Here is a 21,718-nt window from a genome sequence, read left to right on the forward strand (position 1 = left end):
AGGACTGTTTCTCCCATAGCAGTGGACCTGTGGCAAGGCAGAGTGACCACTGTGGCCTGGCAGGGACCTGCTGCTGCCAGCAGCAGATGAATAAATCCCTCTCGCTGGAGCAGTGTCCTGTGGTCGCTCCATCCCCACGCTGTGCAGGGTCCTGCACCCTCCCACCATGGCGTGTGTGGTGTGGGCAGACAGCAGTGCCTGTGCCCTGGAAGGGGATGTCTCTCCTGACACGTGCATCCCAGTGATCCAGGGCAGCAGAGACTGGGGCTACAGCTTCATTTCTGCTAAATCTCAGAGGGGTTTCCACTGTAGGCAAGTTCTCTCCACCCCGCAGCACCCTCCATGCCAGCAGCCTTGGCCCCTGGCTGACAGCACACCAGCGAGGCATATTAAAATATACTTTATTGCTGTTCTTAGTTTAAAAAACCCCAACAAACCAAAACCAAAACCCACTAATAACAAACCCAGTCCCCAAACCCAGCGCTGTCCGAGGCAGGCTTGCGAGGACACACGTTTAGTGCAAAGAGGAAAGCGGCAGTGAGGGCTGAGGGGGCTCTGCTTGCCCTGTTCCCACAGAGCCCACTGCCCTCACTGTACAGTATCGATTCGTCCTGGGGTTGTTTGGGGAGGGCTGGCCAAATTCACGAGCTCTGGTGGGAGTCCTGGGGGAGCTGGAGGTGTCAGAGGGGGAGCATGGGATGTCGTGGCTGTGCAGAGCAGCTTTGATGCCTCATGTCAGCGACATGGGACAGGAAAGAACAGTGCTGAGCCAAGGGGCATCATACCTGCCCACACCTCTCCAAGGACACAGCACTTTGCCAAGCAGCCACTGCCTGCTCTCCTGGGCTCTCCAGTGTGGAAACCAAACATGTGGCCTATCCTGTGGCTGCTCCCAGTTTCAGGTGCCTGAAGAGTTAGTGGGGACCAGGGGTTGTACAGTTAGAGCATGGCTGCATCCCCTGCAAGGTCCTGCAAGGCATGGAGAGGCTCCTTAGCTCTCAGGAGCCACGCGGGACCTTGCAGCCAGCAGAACAGGGCCCTGGGTGCTGGTACCCACGGGAGGGATGCCCTGATCCTCAGCCCTCCATCCTCAGCCCTTTGTGGGTCCCCTCACCGTGGAAGGCTCTGGCATCACACCAGGCATCACCCCCAGCACCCACCTTCCCCCGTGTCCTCAGAGGAGTCAGCACATCAGAGACCTCAGCAGTAAGCACAGTCTGCCACTGCAATGAGCTGCAGGGGCACAGCCTTTTGCTGTCTTCAGAGGGAGCTGGATGCCTTGGAGGAAGAGAGGGCTGCTCAAATGGTAGCCCCAGGTGCTATACAGGGTGGTACCAGGTGAATTCAAACAGCTCCAGCTCAGGGAAGGCACTGAGATCCCAGGATGGGCACAGGGTGGCTGGGACCACATAGGGCTGGCAGAGCAGCCCCAGCTGCACAAGGGGATGGGGAGGCCGGGCTGGCCCAGCCACCTGGGGGCCTCATCTCTTCCATGAAAGCGCCGCTGAGGGGGGCTGGTGCTTAGCTTTTCCCAGGACAAGTAGTCACAGGTCATGAGACATGTTTTCAGGGATTAGGGATGCAGCTGCATCCAGATGGGATCAGTGTACAGGCGTGGTCAGCACTGACAGCGCCCAGGGGCTGCAGCCAGCAGTGCAGGAGGACAACGCAGTAGCAGGGGCTGTGAAGCAAGGCACTATTTCTGAAAGGCAGAGGGTAGCAATGCTGTAAACCCCCTCCAGTCCCTCCATCGGCTGGTTTTGGTTGTGTCAGGACGGTGGAGTCGGAGGGCTTGGCCGGGGCAGTGCTGCCAGCCCACCCCTCGCTGGGGTTAGGTCATCTTCCTGGCGACGCTGGCGTAGGTGTGCTCGATCTCCTCATCTGCAGGACAGGTGTGACTGAACTCATCGCAGGCGTAGGCGTTGTTGAGGTAGCGCCAGACACCCGTCATGTCCTCTGGGATCTCGAAGCCGCGGAACTTCTTGGCTGCAATCTACAGGGGAAAGGAGGAGGAAGAGGAGGCTGAGACTTCCCAGACCTGGGGGAGATTCACTCTCTGGATTTGGCAGCGGGGACTCCCCGTCAACCCCTCTGGGAGGAGGTCCCCCACCTTGGCCCTGCAGGCTGGTGCCATTACCTTGATGATGTGCAATTTGGGCAGGAGGTTGCAATCAGCCAGTGTCAGGTGGTCTCCATCCAGGAATTTCCTCTTGGAGACGGTGATGTCCTCCACACTGTCCTGGTCAACCTCCTCTGGGAGAGGAGTGTTCATATAGACATCCAGGCGATGAAACTCCCGCAGCAGGGCCTTCTCAAAATCTGGGAGGGCAGGAGATGGAGAGCAGTGAGCGGGTGCCCTGGGCTCCCAGCTGAGCCCCAGGCTGTGCTGGGCTGGCTGAGCCTCCCCCAGGCTTTGCAGAGAGGGAAAAATCCCTCAGACCACACGAGCGAGGCACAGCATTGACCCTGGCCAGTCTCTGCTTCCAGGGGTCCTGAGCAGCATCTCCCCATGCTCTGCTGTTATCCCTGTGGAGCACACAACTGACTTCATCCTTCCCACCTCCCCCCTCCGCTTCACAAGGAGGCTTTGGTGGGGCAGGCAGCAGGGACTTCAATCTGATGTCAGGATTTGCCTGCAGACAAAAGCATCTCTCCCTCCCGAGGATTACAGCCCAGCAACCCCCACCCGCAATCCTTACTGATATTTGCTTCCTTGCGTGGGTTCTTGATGTATGCTGAAAACTTGGCAAAGATGTCACTGCCCACGTCGAAGGACTCCTTGTACTTGGGGCTCAGGTGTGGATACCTGGAAAGAGACACTCATGTCAGTGCAGGCAGGGATGGAGCAGGGAGGCAGCAATGTCAGTTCCTGGGCCACTGTGCCCAGGGCTGGTACTGGAGGATGCAGGGGATGTTCAGCTGTCTGTGGGAGAACTGTGATGCTGTGAATTACTGCAGCTGCCACCCTGTGAGTTGTGTCATCTATCCTGGGTGTCTGCCAGAGGACAATCTCAGGGCAGAAACTCCGTGGTTGAGGGATGCTGGTGGCTGTGGAGCCCCGGAGTAAAGCTGTGCCTGCAGGCAGTTCTGGCCTAGCCCAGAGGATGAACGTTGGCACAGAGGGGTCTCGGGAAGCCAGAAGCTCCCATGACACCCTCAGGAACTGTCTCCTGCTTGCAGACATGTCCCAGGGCACGCTGGGCAGCTGTGACAAGTGCATTTGAACTTCCTCTTGTGCAGCAGCGGGAGGGCGGCTGCAGCCATGCAGGGCACGGGGAAGGCTAGTTTGGGGGGCTGCAGGCAGCGCCCCAATGAGCTCGGGGGGCACCACCCCCACAGCAGCCCTGCAGGCCATCTGCACTGCTGCAGTCAAGCAAGGCCATTTGCTTTCGCTCAGCTGAGTACACCGGGGATGAGTGAGCAAAGGGGGTCTCGCGTTCCCCCTCTGCCTCAACACCAGCTGCCACAGCCAGCAGCAAAACCACCAGTTCCGGGGTCCCTGCACGGACCTCGCCGCACTCCTACTCTGTCCCCGGTGACGGGATGCGATGACTGGTGCGCTTCCTCTTATTGTTTCCCATTCCTGCCGCCCCCACGCCCTCCCTGGGGGACTCAGCCCCTCAGCATCGCAGCCCCTGCTCTGCAGAGCAGGCTCAGGGGATGTGGGGGCCATTCCCCTGCCCGAGCTGCCCTGGGGCACCTCCTGGCACCCTGCCCCGCTTTCCCAACCTGCCAAGCGCTGCGCAACACTGTGCCGGGGCCAAAACGGGGGAGGAGGGAGTTTGTAATTACGTGGGCGGGCACAGGGTCTGCTCCAGGAACTCCTCGATTTTGATGAAGTCTGTTTTCAGCTCCTTATTGAACAGCAAGAAGGGTGGGTTGGTGCCCGGCGCTAAATCTTTCAACTCTTCAGGTTTCCTGGAGCGGAGAAAACAAGCAGGCTCAGAGCCCGCAGCCTGCCTGCCCCCGCCAGCCCCAGGGGGAGCGGGGGGGCAGGACCAGGAGCGTCCCCAGTTCCGCACTCTGCTGGCTTGGGGAGCTGACAAGTTCCCCCCAGCCCCTCGGTCTGCCCTGTGGTGCCTCTGGCTCACCCTTGCATCCAGCAGGACAGGGGGGCTGTGCACACGTTGGCAGATAGCCCAAGTGCCTGAAGCCCGCAGGTGGCGGGCAGTGTGTGCACAGGGAGTGCCCCTGTGCAGGGGCACACGGGCTATGGAGTGGGCAGGGGGAAGAAGTGCTGATGGGGGAGCTGAGCAGGGGGTGTCTCCGCCCACTGCTGGCACGGGGCTGCGGGGACGTCTTACCTGGTCATGTCCACTGTGGTGACGTTGAACTTGACCCCTTTGAGCCACAGCACCATGAAGAGGCGCTGGCAGAAGGGGCAGTTTCCGATGTTTTCTCCATCCAGACCAGCCTGCCGGGAAAGCAAAGAAATGAGGATTTAACCCTTCCACAGACAGGATGCCAGGAGTTGGAGAGCCACTGGAGGTAGGCACACGGAGGGCTTGGACAGGTACCCAGCACGGGGGCTTGGCTGTAGCCCTGAGGCCACTGGAAAGGACATAGAGCATCCTCAGGATGCCCAGGGTTTGGTCCTTCCCAGAAATGTGAGATAAATCTGGGAGGAAGTGGAGAAGAAGGCAGGGGAAGGAGGCGGAGGGTGATTGCTAATGGATGAGGAGGAAGGGAGGGCCCGCTTGGCTGGGAGGCCAGGCTGAAGAGGGTGGGAGAAGGGAAATGAGCTCATGTTTGCCAGGAAAAGAGCAGTTTGTTTTCATGTGCTGTTCATGTCTGCCTCCAGTCTCATGTGCATTTAATGAACCCAGGCATGACTCCCCCGGACTGGCAGTGGCCAAGAACCACCCAGCAGCTGCCCCAGGCTGGGGGCAGTGCTCAAGGGAATTTGTGCTGGCATCCCACACAGCGTCAGTAGGAAACAGAGACGACTTTCAGCTGCTAAAGGAACCTCTTTCAGCTCCTCTGCATGGGCACAGCTGCTGCATCTCAACACTCAGGGGGCTGCTCTGTGACCAGGACAGGGTCAAACAGAGTAGGAATGCAGGAAGGTGAGGGGCTTGGACACCCTGCCGGAGTCCCACTAGGGCTCCCTCACCAAGGTCTCACCCAGGTGATTCCTGTTCACCAATCCCAAGGGAAGGCAGCAGCAGGCAGAGGGAAGCCCATTTCCTTGCTGTGTAGCAGCTGGACAATCCTTTGCGAAAAGGACTGAAATGCCTTATGAGGAGTTTGGCAAGAGGAATGTGGAAGGTTCCCCCCCCCCCCCCCCCCCCCCGTGCAAACAGACTGGCTGAGGTGCTGCTCTGAGACAGAAGTTGTGCTGTGGCGAGAGGTAAAATGGCTCACAGGAAACTCAGCCTCTTTAAGAGAATGAACGAGTTCCTGAGCTGCACATGAGCCGTGCTGCTCTGGAGAGGGTGGCTGCCCTGCCCCAGCAGGGAGGAGCAGCACCCCCCTGTGACAGGTTGGTGTGATCTGTGCTGCTCCTGTGGAGCTGTGGAACATGAGCCCCAGTGGGACAGCTCTGGACTAAGCCTTGATATCTGCTGGCGAGCTGAAGTCCAGAGGCTAAGCAGAAGGGTGAATAGATTTAAGAGGATCTGATGGAGTCAAATAGCAGCAAAAACATCCATTGTGGGCAGCTGGAGGTGGCTCCGGAGCTCACACCTCTCTGGGGCTCCAAAGACAGGATGGCTGAGGAGGCAAGACCTGTGCCTGGCTCTTCTGGGCTGGAGGTAGGTGCTACAAGTCACCTGTCTGTATCCACAGCTGCCCAGAAACCTGTGGACTCTGGAGTGCTTGGCTTCTCTAGGGGAGACACACCATCCTCAAATTCAGCCTAAAGGGGACAGTAAACAGATCAAAACCCTGACACTCCAGGTGGTAAGCTGGAGCAGGGCAGTCTGCTTTTCCACCATGCCAACACCTTTTAGTCCTTTCAGAGGAAAGAAAATTGCTTTTAACAAGCTTTTTTTGTGCTCAGCTGTCATGGAATGATGCTCCTGAGGAAAGAAACGGGAAGAGAAAAACGTGTTGGTTCATTTGGGACATGCCCAACAGTGAAGCTGAATCCACACACGAGGCTGGTCGCTGGCTATTAATAACAAGTGCTCCCAGGGGCTTACAGCTCAGGAGCATCCTGTGTCACTAACAGCAAATAGGGCTTCTTTGGAAAGGGGTAAAACTGGGTCTCAGACTTCCTGTGAAGGAGCTGGAGGGAAGAGTTAGAGAACAGCCTTGAGGGCTACCTGTGGGCAAGAGCACAAGGCATCTCTGCTCCCCGTCCCTTCTCCATCACTGCTGCCACCTGTGACCCCAAACTGCTGCCATTCTTTGGAGCATCTCCAGCACTAACAGCTCAGCAGGTGCTTTTGTGTCTGCCTAGCATGAGGACCAACACTTTCCTTCCTTCTCTCCCTGCTGGCTATGCTCCCCTCAACTTCCCTGGCCTGGCACAAGGCTGGGAATGAGAAGGATTAATTTGTCCTGTTGTACCCCCTGGGAGCTGTTGTGCTGAGCCATGGCAGCACATAGCTCTGGTGGAGTCCCACTGGAGCAGTGGTGGGTGGGGAGGACGGGGAGAGGAGGAGGTGCCCCTCGATGGGGCTGCTCTGGGCTCAGACTGTGCTCTCCTGCTTCAGGCTTCTCAGTGCTCCTCTAGGAGCTCCAGCCTCTGGGCAGCTTAGGCTGGTTTTCCCCCTCATCTTTTAAAAATGGAGAGGTGGGGGATTTTAGAGTGAAGAGGAAATCAGGATGGCCTCTGCAGGGAGAAAGGATTAAGCCAGGCCCATCCCAGGATGCTCCGAGCCAAAACCTTTATCTGGAGGAAGCGGAGGGGAGTTCCAGCAGTGCCTGAGCACTGCTGGGAGAGCATTGGGCTCTGGAAGGGCCCTGCTGTCACCAGCTGGCCATGGGGAGAGGCCCCAGGAGCCAGGGGCACTCAGGGGAGACTTGCAGCCACATGCCCTCCCTCCCTGGTAAATGCAGAGCAGCATGGCAGGGGAGTCATCAGTCTGCACTTCCTTCCCCAAAGAGCCTCGCCCGCTCTCCCTGCTGCAGCAAGGACTGGGGTGGGGGCACAGAGCCTGTAGCCCCCCCAGCCTGACTTTCCTCACTCTTTTGTCCTCAGATAATGGATAAACCCAGCCTGGGCTAGTGCAGCATCTCTAGAGGTGTGCAGGCTTTCAGCCACAACTCTATGAGGCCTCACGAGGCTGCTCACGGGGCATTCAAACCCCGAAGTTACTTGGCAGTTCCTGTGGTTTCCCCTTGGTGAAACAGCCTGAAATGCAGTGGGAGGACGGAACAGCTTTGCCTGCTTGGGGCACTGCTAAATACTGCTAAATAAATGAGACTTGCCACAGCTCCTAGAGGCACCCCGAGAGCCAGAAGGCAGCTGAATGCCTGGTGGGGCTGCGGGACAGAGTGTCCTGCCAGGCAGGGAGACCCCTCAGCTGGAGGGACAACGCTCTTGCCAGGGGCACGGCAGGGTGAGGAATAGCCAACCCCTTGGGGACACCCACCCCAACCCAAGGGCAAAGTTGGATCTGCTCCATGCCCTGCCTGTCCTCACCAAGGTAACTCCGGCGTTCACCAGAGTGAAACAGGTTGCCATGCCGTGCCATGCCGTGCCAGTGGGCGCTTGCAGGAGCTACCCCTGCGATTTACAGCTGTCACTGGGAGCTGTGTCCTCGTGGAAGGTGCCTGTCACCAGCCAGAACCACTGTGTCTTCAGTAAAAGATGGGTCCTGAGTGCTGGGAGGGAGTGGCACAGCATCAACTTCGCTGTGAACAGACAAGCCAGGAGGGTTTTTTCGTGCTAAATGAAGACACAGAGGAAGTCCTGACTACACTGCTGGTTTTCTGTTTCGCTTCCCTCTGAAAACCCCCTTGAACATGCTGCTGCCATTGCAGTCACCTCTTGTATCATCTTCCTTTACAGCCATCCCAGGCTAAGCAGGGAATTCAAGATGCAGATTACTTTCACCAAGAATACGCTTGTCTGGGTTTGGCTCAGCCAAGCTCGATGTCCAGCAAGCAGTGCTGTGGCAATTTTGGCGAAGGTTTGGGGGAGATCCCTCTTGGGAAGGCTCAGATAATCCTTTCTAACACATTTCCAACTACAGCCTAAGAAAGGTGCCTGAGCCAGGGAAGCCAGTGCCTCCAGCCCAGTGCCACGGTCCTTTTGTGCACCTCCAGGAAAGGAGGAGCAAAGCCCATGGGGCTGAGTGGCTACAGAGAAGGATCCTTAAAACCTCGATGTGGTGGCACAGAGGGGCATTGCCCCCCCAGTCACTGTCACTTGATGGCGTGTCCCAGGGCCCCACTGGCATTGCTGCGGGCACACGCAGTTACCAGCTGCCAGCTTTGGCTCCTCTCTTTTTGCACCTCACGTGCCCACTGCAGATATTTTGAACTTGAGTGTTAAAATGTTCCAAGGAAAGCATTCAGAAAATTGCTTAACAGGGAAAACCCCAGAAACCATTTCCAGCAAATACCCCTCTGTGATGCTGCCCCGTCCTGCCCACTCCTGGGCTCCCGCGCCGGCTCCCCAAGCCATCCGTGCTCGTTTCGCAACCCCACTCGCAGGAGAAGCTGAAGTGGCAGCTCCCAGCCCTCCCGCTCAATGTTCCCAAGCTGGGGCTTGTCTTATCTGGGTTTCGAGAGGCACGTGTGTGCCCACTCCTTCATCACACCAGCTGCCAGCAGTGCCACTCCCCTGGGGTGCACGACCACCGTGAGACCAGGGTGTCTCTCAGGCTGCTGGTGTGACACCCCATGGTCCCTGCACCACCACATGCCTGCTCCCTTCCTCTAGGCACCCACTTAGCCAGTCCTCATGGCAAGTAACACCGAATTTGGTACCCATCTCCAGCCTCATGGAATGTAAAGACACTCATGAATTCCCACCACCTGCACCCAGCTGGAACCTGGTGAGGGTGAGCCAAAGAGTCACTGTCCCCCCCCCCCTCCCCCCGAGACCCACCTTCACAAACAGCTCAATCTCGGGCTCCTTGGTGGTGTTGTGACTGTCCATCCCGGCAGTGTGGGGACGGCCTGCTGGCTACACACTGCTGCGGTGAGTTGGTCTGTCCTCTGCAGAGCTCTGACGGGTGAGGCTTTCAAAGGGCAGATGGCTTGGGCCCCTCGGCTGCTCTCGCCCCGTGGAGGGCTGGGGCTCGCCCTTTCCTTCCTTCTGAAGAAGGGAGGAGCAACAGGGTGTGCGCCGGGACCCGCCAGCAAGCGGGGGAAGCTGCCGGGGCCTCTCAGACGTGACTCAGCATGGGTCTATCTGGTCATGTTCACGAGTCCCCTTCCAGTCTATCACACCCACCCAGGCACTGCTCCAGTGCCTCTGAGCAGTGGGCTGGTGTCCCCAGCACTGCTGCCGTCACTTCCCAGCTGGAGCAGGGGTTTACAGAGGAAGTGTCTCGCCTGCCGCTCCTGCTGCTGCTCCAGTCTCATAGTAGCCCTTCACCACTCTCCCACCCTCACGCCGGTGTCTGGTGCCCCAGGGCTTCTTTATCTCCTTGGGGTGAACCCAGCTGACATTCCCACTGCCTCCTGTGGCTGCATTACGATGGGTGTCTGCCTGGAGGGAGGGTACAGCTCCTCTCCCAGCCCACCACCCTTGGGGGCCCCTGGCTGGGCTCCTCTGAGCACCCATCGCTGCAAGGAGCAGGGCTGCACAGGGAAAGTGCTCAGGGAAGCTGAGTGGAGCAGCTTGGCCACCTGCCACCAGGTTTTTGAAGCCAGGGCACAGCCCTTGGGCAGGAAGGATTGCAAAACAGCCAAAGTGGGAGAGCAGAGAGGCTGGAGCAGTGTCTGGGAGCAGTGGGGAACCCCAGAGTGCCCCTGGCAGCCGCCCAGCTGGGTGGTGTGTGGCAGGATGGTGGGACGGGATGTCTCCGGGACTGACCCCTGGCAGGGCCCCATTCCTGGAATTTGGGCTGTTTCGCAGGAAGGATGAACGGCTTGCTTTCCTCCCCAGGATGGGAGGGAAATGTTTGCTGTCAGATCGCCCTGGCTGCCGTCCCAGCAGAGACAGCTTCTCAGCACCCATGGGCTTAACTCTTGGGCAAGACCCATCTTGCACCTCTGGATCCCAAAGCTGGTACCATTGCACAAAATGGGGATCCCCAATGCTTGACTCTGCCCCCCCTCCCCCCAACTCAGATAAGCTCCAACTTCCCTAAAAATAATCAATCCCTGATCAGACAGCAATCCCCACTGAAGCAATTAGGATGGGAAGTGATTTTGCAGGCTCCTGGAGGAGGCTCCCAAACAGAGATGCTTTTGCTGGTCCTGCTACTCAATCCAGAGTGATGTTTATGCTGGGGGCTGCAAGGGGAGGCAGGGGGGCATTTTTCTTTCTGCCCCATCAAAGATTTTGGAGAACTTGGAACTTTCCTCGAGGGGTGTGTACCGGTCCCTGCTGCCACCCCGCCCTCTGCCGCTGCCCCTGCCCGGGCGATGCTGAGCCTGCGGGAGCCGCGATGGCTCCTGGCACTGCCGACTGCTGCTGTCTGCGCTGACCTCAGCCCGGGTCAGAGCCAGCAGCTCCAATCCGTGGCATTTCCCTCCAGCTGAAGCAGCAGGCAGGGACTTAACTCCTGCAGGCGGGGGGCACGGGATAGCACAGTGCCCTCCCCAGAAGGTGCTGGCATGTCCAGTACCTGGCCCCACAGAGGCTGTGGGGCAGAAGGGTGGCAGCAAAGACCGGCACCCTGCCCACAGGGTTGGGTGCAGGCAGAGTGTTTGTCTTTCTGCAGGAACAGCCGCCTGGGAGGCAGTTCAGGGAGCCTTTCCCTTCCTCCTCACAGGGTGAATGGCCGGACATTTGCCGAGATCGAGATTACAGCACATATGTATCCGGATTTCTGCCTCACCGTGCCTGGGAGAAAGCTGGGGGCACTTTGGAAACCTCTCCAAGCCCTGTCCATCTGCCCAGGGGGAACAGAGGCAGGAGGGAGGGGGCTGCCGGTTTTCTCCGCCAGCAGTGGTGATGCCAAGGCATGGCACTGGCTTACCCGTCGCAGAGTGCCTTTGAAAACATGTCCCCTCCCTAGGGGAGGTGTCCCTGTGCTGAGAGTGAACCAGCTGTCCCGAGCAGCCCCTGGCCCCGGGCAGCAGACAAAGAGCGGGTGCACATGCGCCCGCCCGGCCCGGGGCAGAGAAATGAGCCATTGTCCCCGCGCAGTGCCAGCCCCGCCAGCCACCACCACGGACCCGGCCGGCACAGGCTGCCTGGTGGGACACAGCGGCTGTGCCATGGCCAGGCTGGTGGGGCCAGCAGCAATCCTGGTCCTCCTCTGCCTGGCCGTGGGTCTGGAGGCCAGCCCGGAGCTCTCCGGTGAGTCGGGGCGCAGGCGGGGAGGAGGGGGATGCTGGGACCGCGCCGGTGTGATGGGGGGGCGAAGCGACAGCAGGTGGGTGGGGTAGGGGCAAGTGAGCTATAAACCGGGGCAAGTCAGAGGGAGTTTGCCCAAAACACTGGGATTTCTTTATCCCCACGCAGGCCTGTGATCTGAAAAACATCGCACACGTCCCACAGCCGCGGTGTGTGTGAGGGAGTGGCTGCCCTGCTCTGTTGTGCTCCCTCGGACAGTTTGGAGGCAGAAAGGCAAAGAAAAAAACATCAAGCCAGTCCCTGAGCTTTGCTGAGCCCCCCCCCCCCCCCCCCCCCCCCCACGATGCTCATGCCCTCGGTGCTGGGCAGTGTGTGGAGCACCCAGGGCTGCCTGTCGTGCTTTCCCTGCTCTGAGAAGTGGAGGGAAGAGATGGGCTGAAGCTGTACCTGGTCCCTGGAAAAAGCCGATGGCTGCAGCCCCAGCCAAAACCACCCGTGAGTGGGGGTGCTGCAGGGTGCCCTGGCACAAGACACAGCAAGGGCCAGAGCCTCTTCCCCAGGGCCTTGCTGGTGAGCCTTATAGATGTAGCCAAGGCAGAAATTTGGGATCTCTTGTGCTCCAGCACTTAGAACTGTCAAGACTGGTGCAGGCAGGCTGGGCACCAGGCATTCCCCAGGGATCATCTGGGAACAGCCACACACACCTTCTTTGTGCTTTACCGAGCCTGGGTGGGTGAAAGCCTGATGCTGCAGGGCAGGGTGCAGTGAGGAGGACAACCACAGCACCAGGAACTGTGTCAGCCACACTAGTGGGCCACCAGAATCACTTGCAAAGTCTGCATGCAGCCTCCTTGCCATGGTGCCACCCCAAAAAAATCATCTTCACAGCTGCTCACTGCCCCAAAACAGTGTGATGGAGAAACCTCTGTCCTCGTGGCACTGTTTGAGCCTTGGTTTTAGAATACAAACCCCCGGTCCTGCCAGCCAGGTGCTGACAGCAGGGCAGGGCGGGGTTTGGGGAAACTCGTTTCTTCTCCTATTTCTTCCCCGAGTTCCCCACCATCCCCAGGATTTGGCTGAGCCCTCTGTGCCTGGGGCTGCCCAGCAGCAGGGGGTTTGGGCAGCTGCACCTCCAGCACTGTTGGGGGAGGTGGGTTTGGATTCAGTGCCAGGCAGAAGTCAAGGCCTGGGTGGGTCTGGAATCTTCAGGGGAGCCTGGCTCCTGCCAAGTGTGGGGCTGTAGCAGGGGATACAGATGAAGGGGAGGGGGGCTGGCAGCCTGGGCAGGGCCCCGTGCCCCTCACAGCCCCCAGCATCCAGTGAGATGGGACAACCATATCACTGGACAGAGTTTGTCCTGTCTGCTCTTCGTGGGCACTGCACCCTAAGGGGCAGAAATCCAGCTCTGTGCCATCCAGGGACCATCTTTGCATTGCACTGGAGCTTCGACCTGGCTAAAACACCTTGTTTACTGCCATCCACCCTCCTCTGCTTCTCCTTTCCTTTCTCCTCCAGCATGCAGAGGAGCAATCAAGGGCTTGCTTGTGGGATGCTGGGCCCCCCGCTCATTCATCCCAGCTTGTGAGGAGAAATGTCAAGGGAGAGAGTAACTCTGGGCCAGAGGCAGCTCCCAGCTGCACCCACTGACTCCCCAGGGAGTGATTCTGGCCGCAGATGCCAGAGGGTTAGTGGCAGCAGGGAAGGTGAAAGGGGCCCTTTGTGCCGCTGAGCCTGGCACTGGTTTGCAGAGGGAGAGAGGGGGGAGCTCATGCTCCCATCTTCTTGTGTTGGTTTGGGGGAGTTTGACACACTGGGAGCTGGGGGACAGGGTTCATGTCCTGCCCCAGGCCCCAGCTCTAGAGGGGGGGCTGGAGTGCAAGTCCCTCCGAAGACCCCACAGCTGGGGACTGGGGTCTGCGACCCACTCAGCAGCTCCGGGTTGCCCTGTCCCCACCTGCCAGCCTCAAAATGATGCTTCCCCTTTGCTTTTGTTTTATTCAAAGACACAAATTGCTCCACTCAGAGCCCTGCTCATAGCTTTTTTTGTCAGTTTTTCCTGCTTCCTCAGCCTTCTCCAGCAATCAGTGCCTGCTCAGAGCACCTGGCAACTTGCAGAGCTGTTACTAAAACAGCTTCCACGCCCACCCAGCACAGCTGATGCCAAGTAGAGCTGATCTCTGCATGTTAAACCCTTGGAGAGGATGGGCAGGACAGTCCACCTCACTGTTCCTTGCAGGGAAAACAAGAGGGTTAGTGGTGTGTGACACAAACTAGGCAGGATTGAAAAAGAGAAGCATTCCATGATGAGAATTCAAGGAGGAAAGAGCCAGTGCCCATTGGAAGGGCTGTGGGCCAGGAATGGCTCACACTGGGCTTCTCCAGCAGAGACCTGGGGCCAGGCTCATACTCATCCATACCAACCCAGCCATCTGTGGGAATCCGCAGCAGCTGCTGGACCCTTTTCTCATCCAGCTCATGGCTTGACTTGTGACAGACCTGTGACCTGTGACAGAGCACATCCTCCTCACCCTGACTCTGAGATCATCGCTGGGGGACCATCCCTGGCTTATCCTTGGTGTTCCCCCACCAGGGCTCCATAAAAAGCCCGATTTTCTCTGAACACTTGACAGCTCCTCATGGGATTCTCCTGTATATGTTTTCTCTGACCTGTTGTCCTGCCTTCAGCTAACCAGTTGCTAACCAGTTCAGCTATTCCAGGCTGCTTTCCAGCCCCTTGGCAGCAGTGCTGTATGCAAGGTTTGCTGCAAGCCCATCTTCTCTGCTGCTGCCCTGCTCTGGTCCTGTTCACCCCCAGCTCAAGACATCCTCACTGCCACCAGCACTCGGGAGCCCAAGTGCCGCCACTGCCGCCGTCCTGGTGTCTCCTCTGGCCAGGGCCAACCCTGCTTTCCCCTTCCAGGGTACCTGCGCAAGGTGCTGAGGAACCACACTGCTCACACCTGCGATGGAGAGCAGCTCCTCATCGTCTGCCCTCGCAAAACCACCATCAGCATCCTCGGTGCCTTCTACGGGCGCCGTGTGCCCAGCACCAACCTCTGCCCCAGCCCTGGCAACGCCTCCCAGGAGAGCACAGAGTGCACGTCGGGAACCGCCCACCTGGTAAGGGAGGGGTCCCAGGGGCCGGGCTGGGCAGCCCTCTGTCCCGCATCGCCGAGCTGCCTGCTCGGGCTGGGCGTGCAGACAACACAGCCTCCCTCTGCCCCAGGGAGGTTGTGGCCATCAGCATTGGCATCCACCTGCGGGGCCCTTTTCCCAGATTTCGAAGATAAGAGTGAAAGAGATGTTCTGCCGTGGGCCCCGGAGTGGGGCCTGGCAGGAGGCACTGCTGCGTCCTGAGGGTGCAGCAGGCTCAGGGAAAGCCCTGGCAGCTGGGGCTGGGTCCCGGGAGAGGAGGAGTGCTGCAGCCACGGTGTCAGGCTCGTGAAGCGAGACAGGACACCATGAGGTGCTGTGCTCATCTCTGTGGGTGCATCCCCTGGGGTGAGCACAGAGCTCGGCTCTTCCCCAGCCACAAGCAGCACCTGTCCGTGCTGGCAGCTCCCAGGGAGTGGATTCATAATGAAGTGGATCAAAGGGGGCCTGCTCGATGGAGAGAGTAGGAAAGCAGAGGTTGGCAGAAGGAAAGGGAAGGGATCTCCCCAAAGCTGATGCCTGGGTCCCTCGGTTTCATGTGCTGCTTTTCTACCCCTGTTCCAGCTCCTTGCTAGGGCTGGCACAAACCTGCAGCAAACCCAGAGGCTGCAGCTGCCTGCAGGGAAAGGGAATGAGCTGGAGAAGAAGAAAAAGAGCTGAGGGGCCAATTCCCTGCTCTGGGAGCTCGCAAGGCTTTGCTGCCTGATCCTGCTCCATGCCCTCCTGGCATCCTGCATGTCCCAGGAGCTCTGCAAGTGCAGAGCCAGACCATGCTGGCATGGCACCAGGCTGGCCCCATGGAGCACCCTGCAAACACAGGTCAGGGTCCCCCTCCCTGCAGGATGGAAGGTACAGCCTGGCACAGGCATTAGACCAAGGGGCAGGTCTGAGAGCAGGTCTGTGTAGCTCTGGTTCACACGGGTGGAGCCACTCCAGCCGGGGGACTGTGCTGGGACGAGGCTGGAATACCAACTGCTGCTGAAGGAGCAGGAATGTCTGGAGGGCAGAGAGCAGGGCTGTTGCCGGGCCTCAGCTCTGTTTAGGCAACACCTGCAAAGAGACATCGTGTTTCCTTTGTGAATCTCCCTTCTGGCAGCCAGTGAAGACCAAGGGGAGGCTCAGTCCTCTGCTGGGCTGAGGGTACAGGGACAGAGGAGGGGAAGGAGAAATGAGAAGGGTCTCCGTTCTGGGCGCTGGGATCCTCGGGCGAGGAGGCAGCGAGCGTCGGGTTGAGGGTCGGAACAAACCACTCCCTGCCGCCGGCAGCCTCTGCTCCGCTGCGGGGCCGCTGCTGCGGAAGGAGGTGGATGCAGGGGCAGGGAGCACCACAGCCACCCTAGGCCGGGCTGCCCAGGGATTCCTGCCACACCCAAGGGCCCGGCGCGGCCACCCGCGGCTTGGCTGCGTGGGCAGGAGGGGACTGCGGCCACCCCGCGGGACCTCGGCGGGACCCGGGCGGCCGGTGGGTGAACCCTCGTCCCCACCTTGTGGCTGCGCGGGGACATTGCAGGGACCGCGGGGACGTGAGCGCACGGGGCAGTGTCGGTGCACACGCCCGTACAGATGTCACAGATGTGCAGCGTGGTGTGGTGCTGGCGTGCCAGCACAGTAGTAGCAGGAGGAACTAGTTCGGGAACAGGCACTGGAACTGGGGTGTCTTGCATCGGAGGCAAGCAGGAGTAGCCGTGGGAGACTACTGTAAGGTGAGAGGCTGTTTCACTGAGCCTGGTGATGCAGGTGAGCACAGCGTCAGGACTCCACACCCACCTCACGCCTGCTTCCCTCTGCTCCCCAGAAGCTGCTGGCTGAGTGCCAGGACAAGCAATGGTGCCAATTCTCAGTGCACAGCCAAGTCTTTGGGCCAGACCCGTGCCCTGGGACGCACAAGTACCTCATCACTTCCTACAAGTGCCGGCCAGGTGAGGTGGAGCAGGGTCTGGGTAATGCTGCATGGGCTCTTTCTGGCTGCTCAGAAAGGGGCAAGGAGGAGAGCAGGGCTGCTCTTGGACCTCACAGCTCTCCTCCAACCCTGCCCTTGGCCTAAGGGAGGGGCTGCAGCTGATTCAGGATGCATTGGGACACTGCAGTGTCACTCCCCAGGGAACCATCGGATCAAGACCGTGTGTGAGAATGACAAGCTTAGGCTGCAGTGCCGACCAAAATCCATCCTGGCCATTTATTCTGCAAATTATGGACGATTCCTGCGGGGCAAACCCGAGTGTGATGCCCTGAATACTGGAGGACCCCATATAGGTATGCCAGAATGGTTCGAGACAGAAATGGGGCCAGGAGCCATGCAGAGAGTATGGCACAAGTACACCACTGGGCTGTACCTGTGCCCCTGGCCCCCAGCTGGCCAGTGCCTGGTGGACAGGGGCAGGCAGCCCTGCCTGTGGGTCCATGCCTCGTGTCTCTGCAGAGTGCTTGGCTCCAGATGCCCTGCGCAGGGTGTTCAAGAAGTGCCACCGCAAGGGGAACTGCACCGTGGCTGCTGACGAGGCCACCTTTGGGGACCCGTGCCTCCCCGGCATGAAGAAGCAGCTGCGAGTCTCTTACACCTGTGGTGAGAGCTCCCCGCGGAGCTGGGGGCACAGGGGCACCAGCAGAGCGCCTGCTGTGCCCACCTCGTGCCAGGCAGGCGGGAGCACAGGGCTCCTCAGGGAGGCAGGGGCTGCTGGGGAGGAGCGGGGTGGTGATGTTTGGTGTGTCCTCTCCTTGCAGTGCCCAAGCAGCTGCTGGAGGAGGTGGGCCCTGACACCTCGGACCCCTTCCTGCTCTCGGACTACATGCACGGTAACGTGGCGGGAGGGAGGTTACACCACAGGCAGTGTGGTACTATGTCCATGCTCGGGGGAACCAGCCCTTCCATGGCCTGTCTGTGTCCCTATACCAGCTCCATCCTAGCATCTCTGTCCCATGGCTGAAGCCACCCCTTGGTCAATGCCCATGGCTGAGGGGCTGGAGATGGGTCTTCTGGGAGCAGGGGAAAGGAGGGCCTGCAGAGTCATCGCCATGAAGGATGGAGTGTGGTGTGGAGAAGGACAGGCAGGGCAGGCAGCTGGGCCACAAGGAGCCAGGAGCACCTCGTGTCTCAGCCTGCGCCCCCTTGTCACTGCAGGTGGCTGGTACAAAGGGCCCAGGTTCTCCAGGCTCCGGGAAGACCGCATGATTTTTACTAGCTCTCTGGCAGCTTTTGCCCACCTTTGGGGTACGTGCCCTCCCCGGGTCTCACGCAGCACCCAGGGGAGCGGGACAGGCTGGGGGGTGACTGAGGTCCCAGATGGCCCCAGCTCAGCCCAGGGCTCATCTCAGAGGCAGCCAGACCCCAGACCCCTCCAGGCACGCAAGGGAGGTGGGCACCAAGCACCCGTGCTGGGTTTGGGGTGGACAGGTAGGGCGGGAGCTCAGGGGTTGAATAAGGCCTGAGGACCTTCAGCATCGGCAGTTGCAGTGCAGCTGCGGTCCTGCCTGTGGATCTTTCCAACAGGCCAGATTACCCATTTGGTCTCCTTCCCTCCTGCCCTGTCTGCAGGCACTGATAGAGAGCACCTCTCTGCAGGCAAAAACTTCCCTTGCCAGAGGAAATTACTCATTTAATTCCTGAAGAGATGATTCCTTCCCCTACTCTGCCTCTCCACATACCAAGGGGGGGATTCTATGGGGAAAGGCACATTTTGGGACACTGGTGGGTGCTGACGAGGCTCTGAGTGCCATTCCCATGATGACTGGGGCAGGGTCTGTCCTACCCCTGCAGCCTGGATGCTGAGGGCATCCCTGCTCCTCTCCTCTTACTCTCATATGCCTGGCAGAGGGGGTTTGCAGGCACTGGTAACCTGCAGGCTGCAGAGCAGTTTGTACCCTGGTGTGTCTCCTTGCTCTTCCCCTCAGGTGTCCCAGAGAAAGTCGGCCTCTACTTTCTTTGCGGGGTCTCAGGAGGCCTCATGCTGCTGCTGTGTATCATCAGCCCCAAAACGGCCTTCCTGCAGGAGGTGGGGGAGGCTCTCAAAGACCCAGAGCTGGGGAGCAGCTCGGAGCTGGGCAGGACCAAGCTGCGGGATGAGCAGGATGAAGACCTTCCCGACGACAGCTCCTCAGACTCCTCCTTCCGCCGCCTCACCCGCACCTACCGGGCCACCGACAGCATCTTCAGCCCTGAGCTGACAGCAGCCATGGAGGGAGTGGTGGATCACCAGGGCTACGGCGGGGAGGAGATCTGGATGCCCAAGGAGTCCAGCCCGTATGCCATCCATAAGATCAAATCAGCCACCAAATAAGGACTGGAAGAAAATGAGTGGGGAGCAGCAGGGGGTGCAGGCTCAGCAGTGGGACCCGACATCAGAGACATGAGAGTTTGGGCTCCGTGAGGTGACTGCACATCCCGAGCCGCAGCAGAGTCACGGCAGCTCCAGTGTATCCATCAGCCCACTACTCCACCAGCCTGGAAACCTCTAACCTGGGGGTGAGATGCGGTCCCTGGTTGTGATGAGGGGCTGTGGGATGGCTCCTTTGCCACAGAGACGCCGCTAACCCTAAGCTAACCTCCCTGTTCCTGGCTCGCATCATGTGGCTCTAGTGTTTAACCCTGCTCAGCCGAGCCCACCCTCAGCCCTCTGAGGGTGTTTGCTCCCATTTCTCCTTGGGTGCTGGCTTCCACCCCTGGTGCTGCAAACACATCCTCTACTCAAGGAGCGTAGATAGAGAGGCAGGAATGGCCAGGACATGGTGGGGATGCAGGTGGAGCAGGTGGGCAAGCACAGGGGGCATCACCCAGCACAGCTCCACCAAGGTGCATGCCATGCAGCCCTGGTGCCCTGGGGGAGTTGCTCCCTGGGCTGGAGCAGCTCAGCACAGCACTGGCTCTCACCTCCCTGAGGGCATTCAGGAACTCTGTCACCCTGCCTTGCTCTGTGCTTTCCTTCAATGCTTTCCCCACTGTCAGGAAAGCCCCTGGCTTAACTTGCTGGGGCTTTTTCCAATAAATAAATGCAACAGCTTTTGGACTCAATGTCCCTCCCTGACCTCGGCCGTTAGTAGTGAAAAGAGGAGAAAAAGGAGGAGGCAAAGTTCAGCCCTCCCTGTGCAGAGCAGCTCCTTGGCTTCTACCAGTGCTGGCACTGGGCCATGGGGAGCAACAAGTTGGGCCTGTTTTATCATGGGAAAGGATAAGGTTTCAGCCTGGGGAAGGGAAATGGGGGAGAAGCAGCCTGTGTGGATTCCATGAATGATGCTTCCTTGTCCTTGCTGCTTCTCTTGAGCCTGAGGCTCCCTGTCTGGTAAACGATCCTGGAGCTAAGGTCTCCAGATGCCACACAGAGGGGCTTCTTGGCAGCCCTGCAGTGCCAGGGAGCTGGCCTAGGGCTGGGGGCTGCTCCAGCTCTGAAAGGCAGCTCTGTGGTGCTGTGGGAAGAGGCTGGATGGAAGCAGTGACCCAGCTCTCCTCACAATAGGGACACACTAGGCACAGATGCTCTTGCGCAAGCGCACAGCAGAGCCTAGTGGGGGGAGCCAAGGACTTGCATCCTGCCTGATTTGGGTGTTTGCTGAGGAAATGCCAGAGCCCAAAGAGAGCTTGAGGGGCTCTCACCTCCAACCGGCCCCCAGATCCATTGATGATGGGCAGGGCTGAGAATCACAGCCTTCCCTCCATGTGCCAGCTGGCACAGCTCCTGCTGCAGACCCATGTCATCACCTTGCACTTCTTGCTCCCCTCATCTTTCTTCCCATACCCCCCATGGCTGGGGGGGATTTCAGCTCGTATGGTGCAAGTCACAGCCCCTGCAGCAGGGCTGGGCTTCCCAAGAGCCTCCCAAGGAGCACCAGCACAGCAGCGCTGTGGAGACTGGAAAAGCCGGCTTTCCCATGCCAAACCTGGGCAGGACAGGCAGACATAGACCTGTCCCAAAGCAGGCAGCTCACCCCAGCCCCCACAGAGCCATGGGCAGAGTTGGATGGGGGTTTTGGCTGAGGATCTTACCCCACAGGGCAATGCACCATGTTTCCATTGGCGGTGGGATTTGTCCTGGCTCTGCCTGGCTAGTATGCATCCAACTCATACTTTTGTCTGGGCTATACACTGCCCCAACATGCATAAGGATCCAGGCAGGCACCTAGATCCCACAGGGATCCCAGAACAACAGCGAGCAAGCCTCAGAGAGCTCCCAGGCCAGGGACAGCGGCAGCAACATTGGGATAGGTGGGGCTGGAGAGGACAAGTGGCCAAGGAGGGCACAGGGTGGGCTGGAGCTGCAGCAGCCTTGAACCAGTTTTGGGAACTGAAGGGACCCAAGATCAGTGGGACCCAGGTTTAAACCCCCACTGGCCCTGTGAGCACCCCGTAGCTGTGCTGCACCCCAAAGTCATTCTGGTGCTCCTGGCTGTCCATGTCCCAGGTCTTTCTGCTGGAGACGTGGCAGAGCTGCCTGCACACAGCCCAAGCCGTGTGCCTGATCCTGCCCACGTGGACCCTGGGTGGCAGGTTTAAATCCCCTCAGATGCTGGCACTGGAGTGCTTCCCTGGCCAGGGCTTCACTGGCCCCACCAGCAACAGTAGCACATGGGTGTGGGATTATACCAAAGGATTTTCTTGGGCTAAACCTAGGAATCTGCAAAGTTTTTCTGGGAATCTGGTGGCTGGGGGAAGCTCTCCTCTGCTGTAGCACAGAGCTCTGCTGAGTTTACCTCAGTGGGGGCTTCGTTTGAGCCAGAGCTCAGTGCAGTGCTAAAGCCCCCCAGAGGGGGGGACCCCTGCTGAGGGCACGGGACCCCCACACGGTACTGGCACGTGAGCCAAGGACTGTGCTAGTTCCAACATGTTCTCTGGAAAGCCACGAAGGAGCAGAGTGATATAGTGAGCATCAAATGTATGAGCTTGGAACATCAATCATGCAACTGACACATGAAAAGTGGGTGACTTTTCCAAGACTCGTTTATCAAGGAACAAAGCAAGCTGAGGGTGTGAGGAGTCTCATGCATTCCTTTCCTGACACATGGAAGCTGACTACAAGCCAATCACATTATCTCATGAGTATGACAGCCTTGAGCGAGCCTTCTCTGAGCATTCCCAGCTGCATGGCAGGGGTGTCCTCCAGAGCCGCGACGCCCTCGAGGCTGCTCCTTGAGGCACAGAGAACTCTGACCCTCGGCAGATCTTTGGTAAGCAGCCAGTATCACATATAGCTCATAGTACAGGGACTGTGA

The 21,718-nt window shown here is 59.1% G+C and overlaps 2 protein-coding genes across 3 annotated transcripts; one reads left to right on the forward strand and one right to left on the reverse strand.

Moving 5' to 3' along the window:
- Positions 1–384: 384 nt before the first annotated feature.
- On the reverse strand, positions 385–9,367 carry LOC135421715 (chloride intracellular channel protein 2-like). The gene is made up of 6 exons (XM_064670380.1): positions 9,005–9,367; positions 4,305–4,414; positions 3,793–3,918; positions 2,700–2,806; positions 2,138–2,319; positions 385–1,993 (listed from the first exon to the last, which is right to left on the reverse strand). Exons 1-6 carry the CDS (start codon positions 9,053–9,055, stop codon positions 1,832–1,834), a joined length of 738 nt encoding a protein of 245 aa, XP_064526450.1. The 5' UTR covers positions 9,056–9,367; the 3' UTR covers positions 385–1,831.
- A 1,647-nt stretch (positions 9,368–11,014) lies between these two features.
- LOC135421713 (protein eva-1 homolog C-like) lies at positions 11,015–19,515 on the forward strand. Of its 2 annotated transcripts, XM_064670374.1 has the most exons (8): positions 11,015–11,371; positions 14,289–14,488; positions 16,317–16,440; positions 16,622–16,774; positions 16,941–17,084; positions 17,243–17,314; positions 17,640–17,729; positions 18,410–19,515. In XM_064670374.1, exons 1-8 carry the CDS (start codon positions 11,197–11,199, stop codon positions 18,793–18,795), a joined length of 1,344 nt encoding a protein of 447 aa, XP_064526444.1. In that variant the 5' UTR covers positions 11,015–11,196; the 3' UTR covers positions 18,796–19,515. The 2 variants fall into 2 exon arrangements, with proteins under 2 accessions (XP_064526444.1, XP_064526446.1); XM_064670376.1 differs by lacking the exon at positions 17,640–17,729.
- The last annotated feature ends 2,203 nt before the right edge of the window (positions 19,516–21,718 follow it).

The sequence above is a fragment of the Pseudopipra pipra genome, chromosome 13 (genome assembly GCF_036250125.1).
Source record: "Pseudopipra pipra isolate bDixPip1 chromosome 13, bDixPip1.hap1, whole genome shotgun sequence".
Classification (NCBI taxonomy): Eukaryota; Metazoa; Chordata; class Aves; order Passeriformes; family Pipridae; genus Pseudopipra; species Pseudopipra pipra.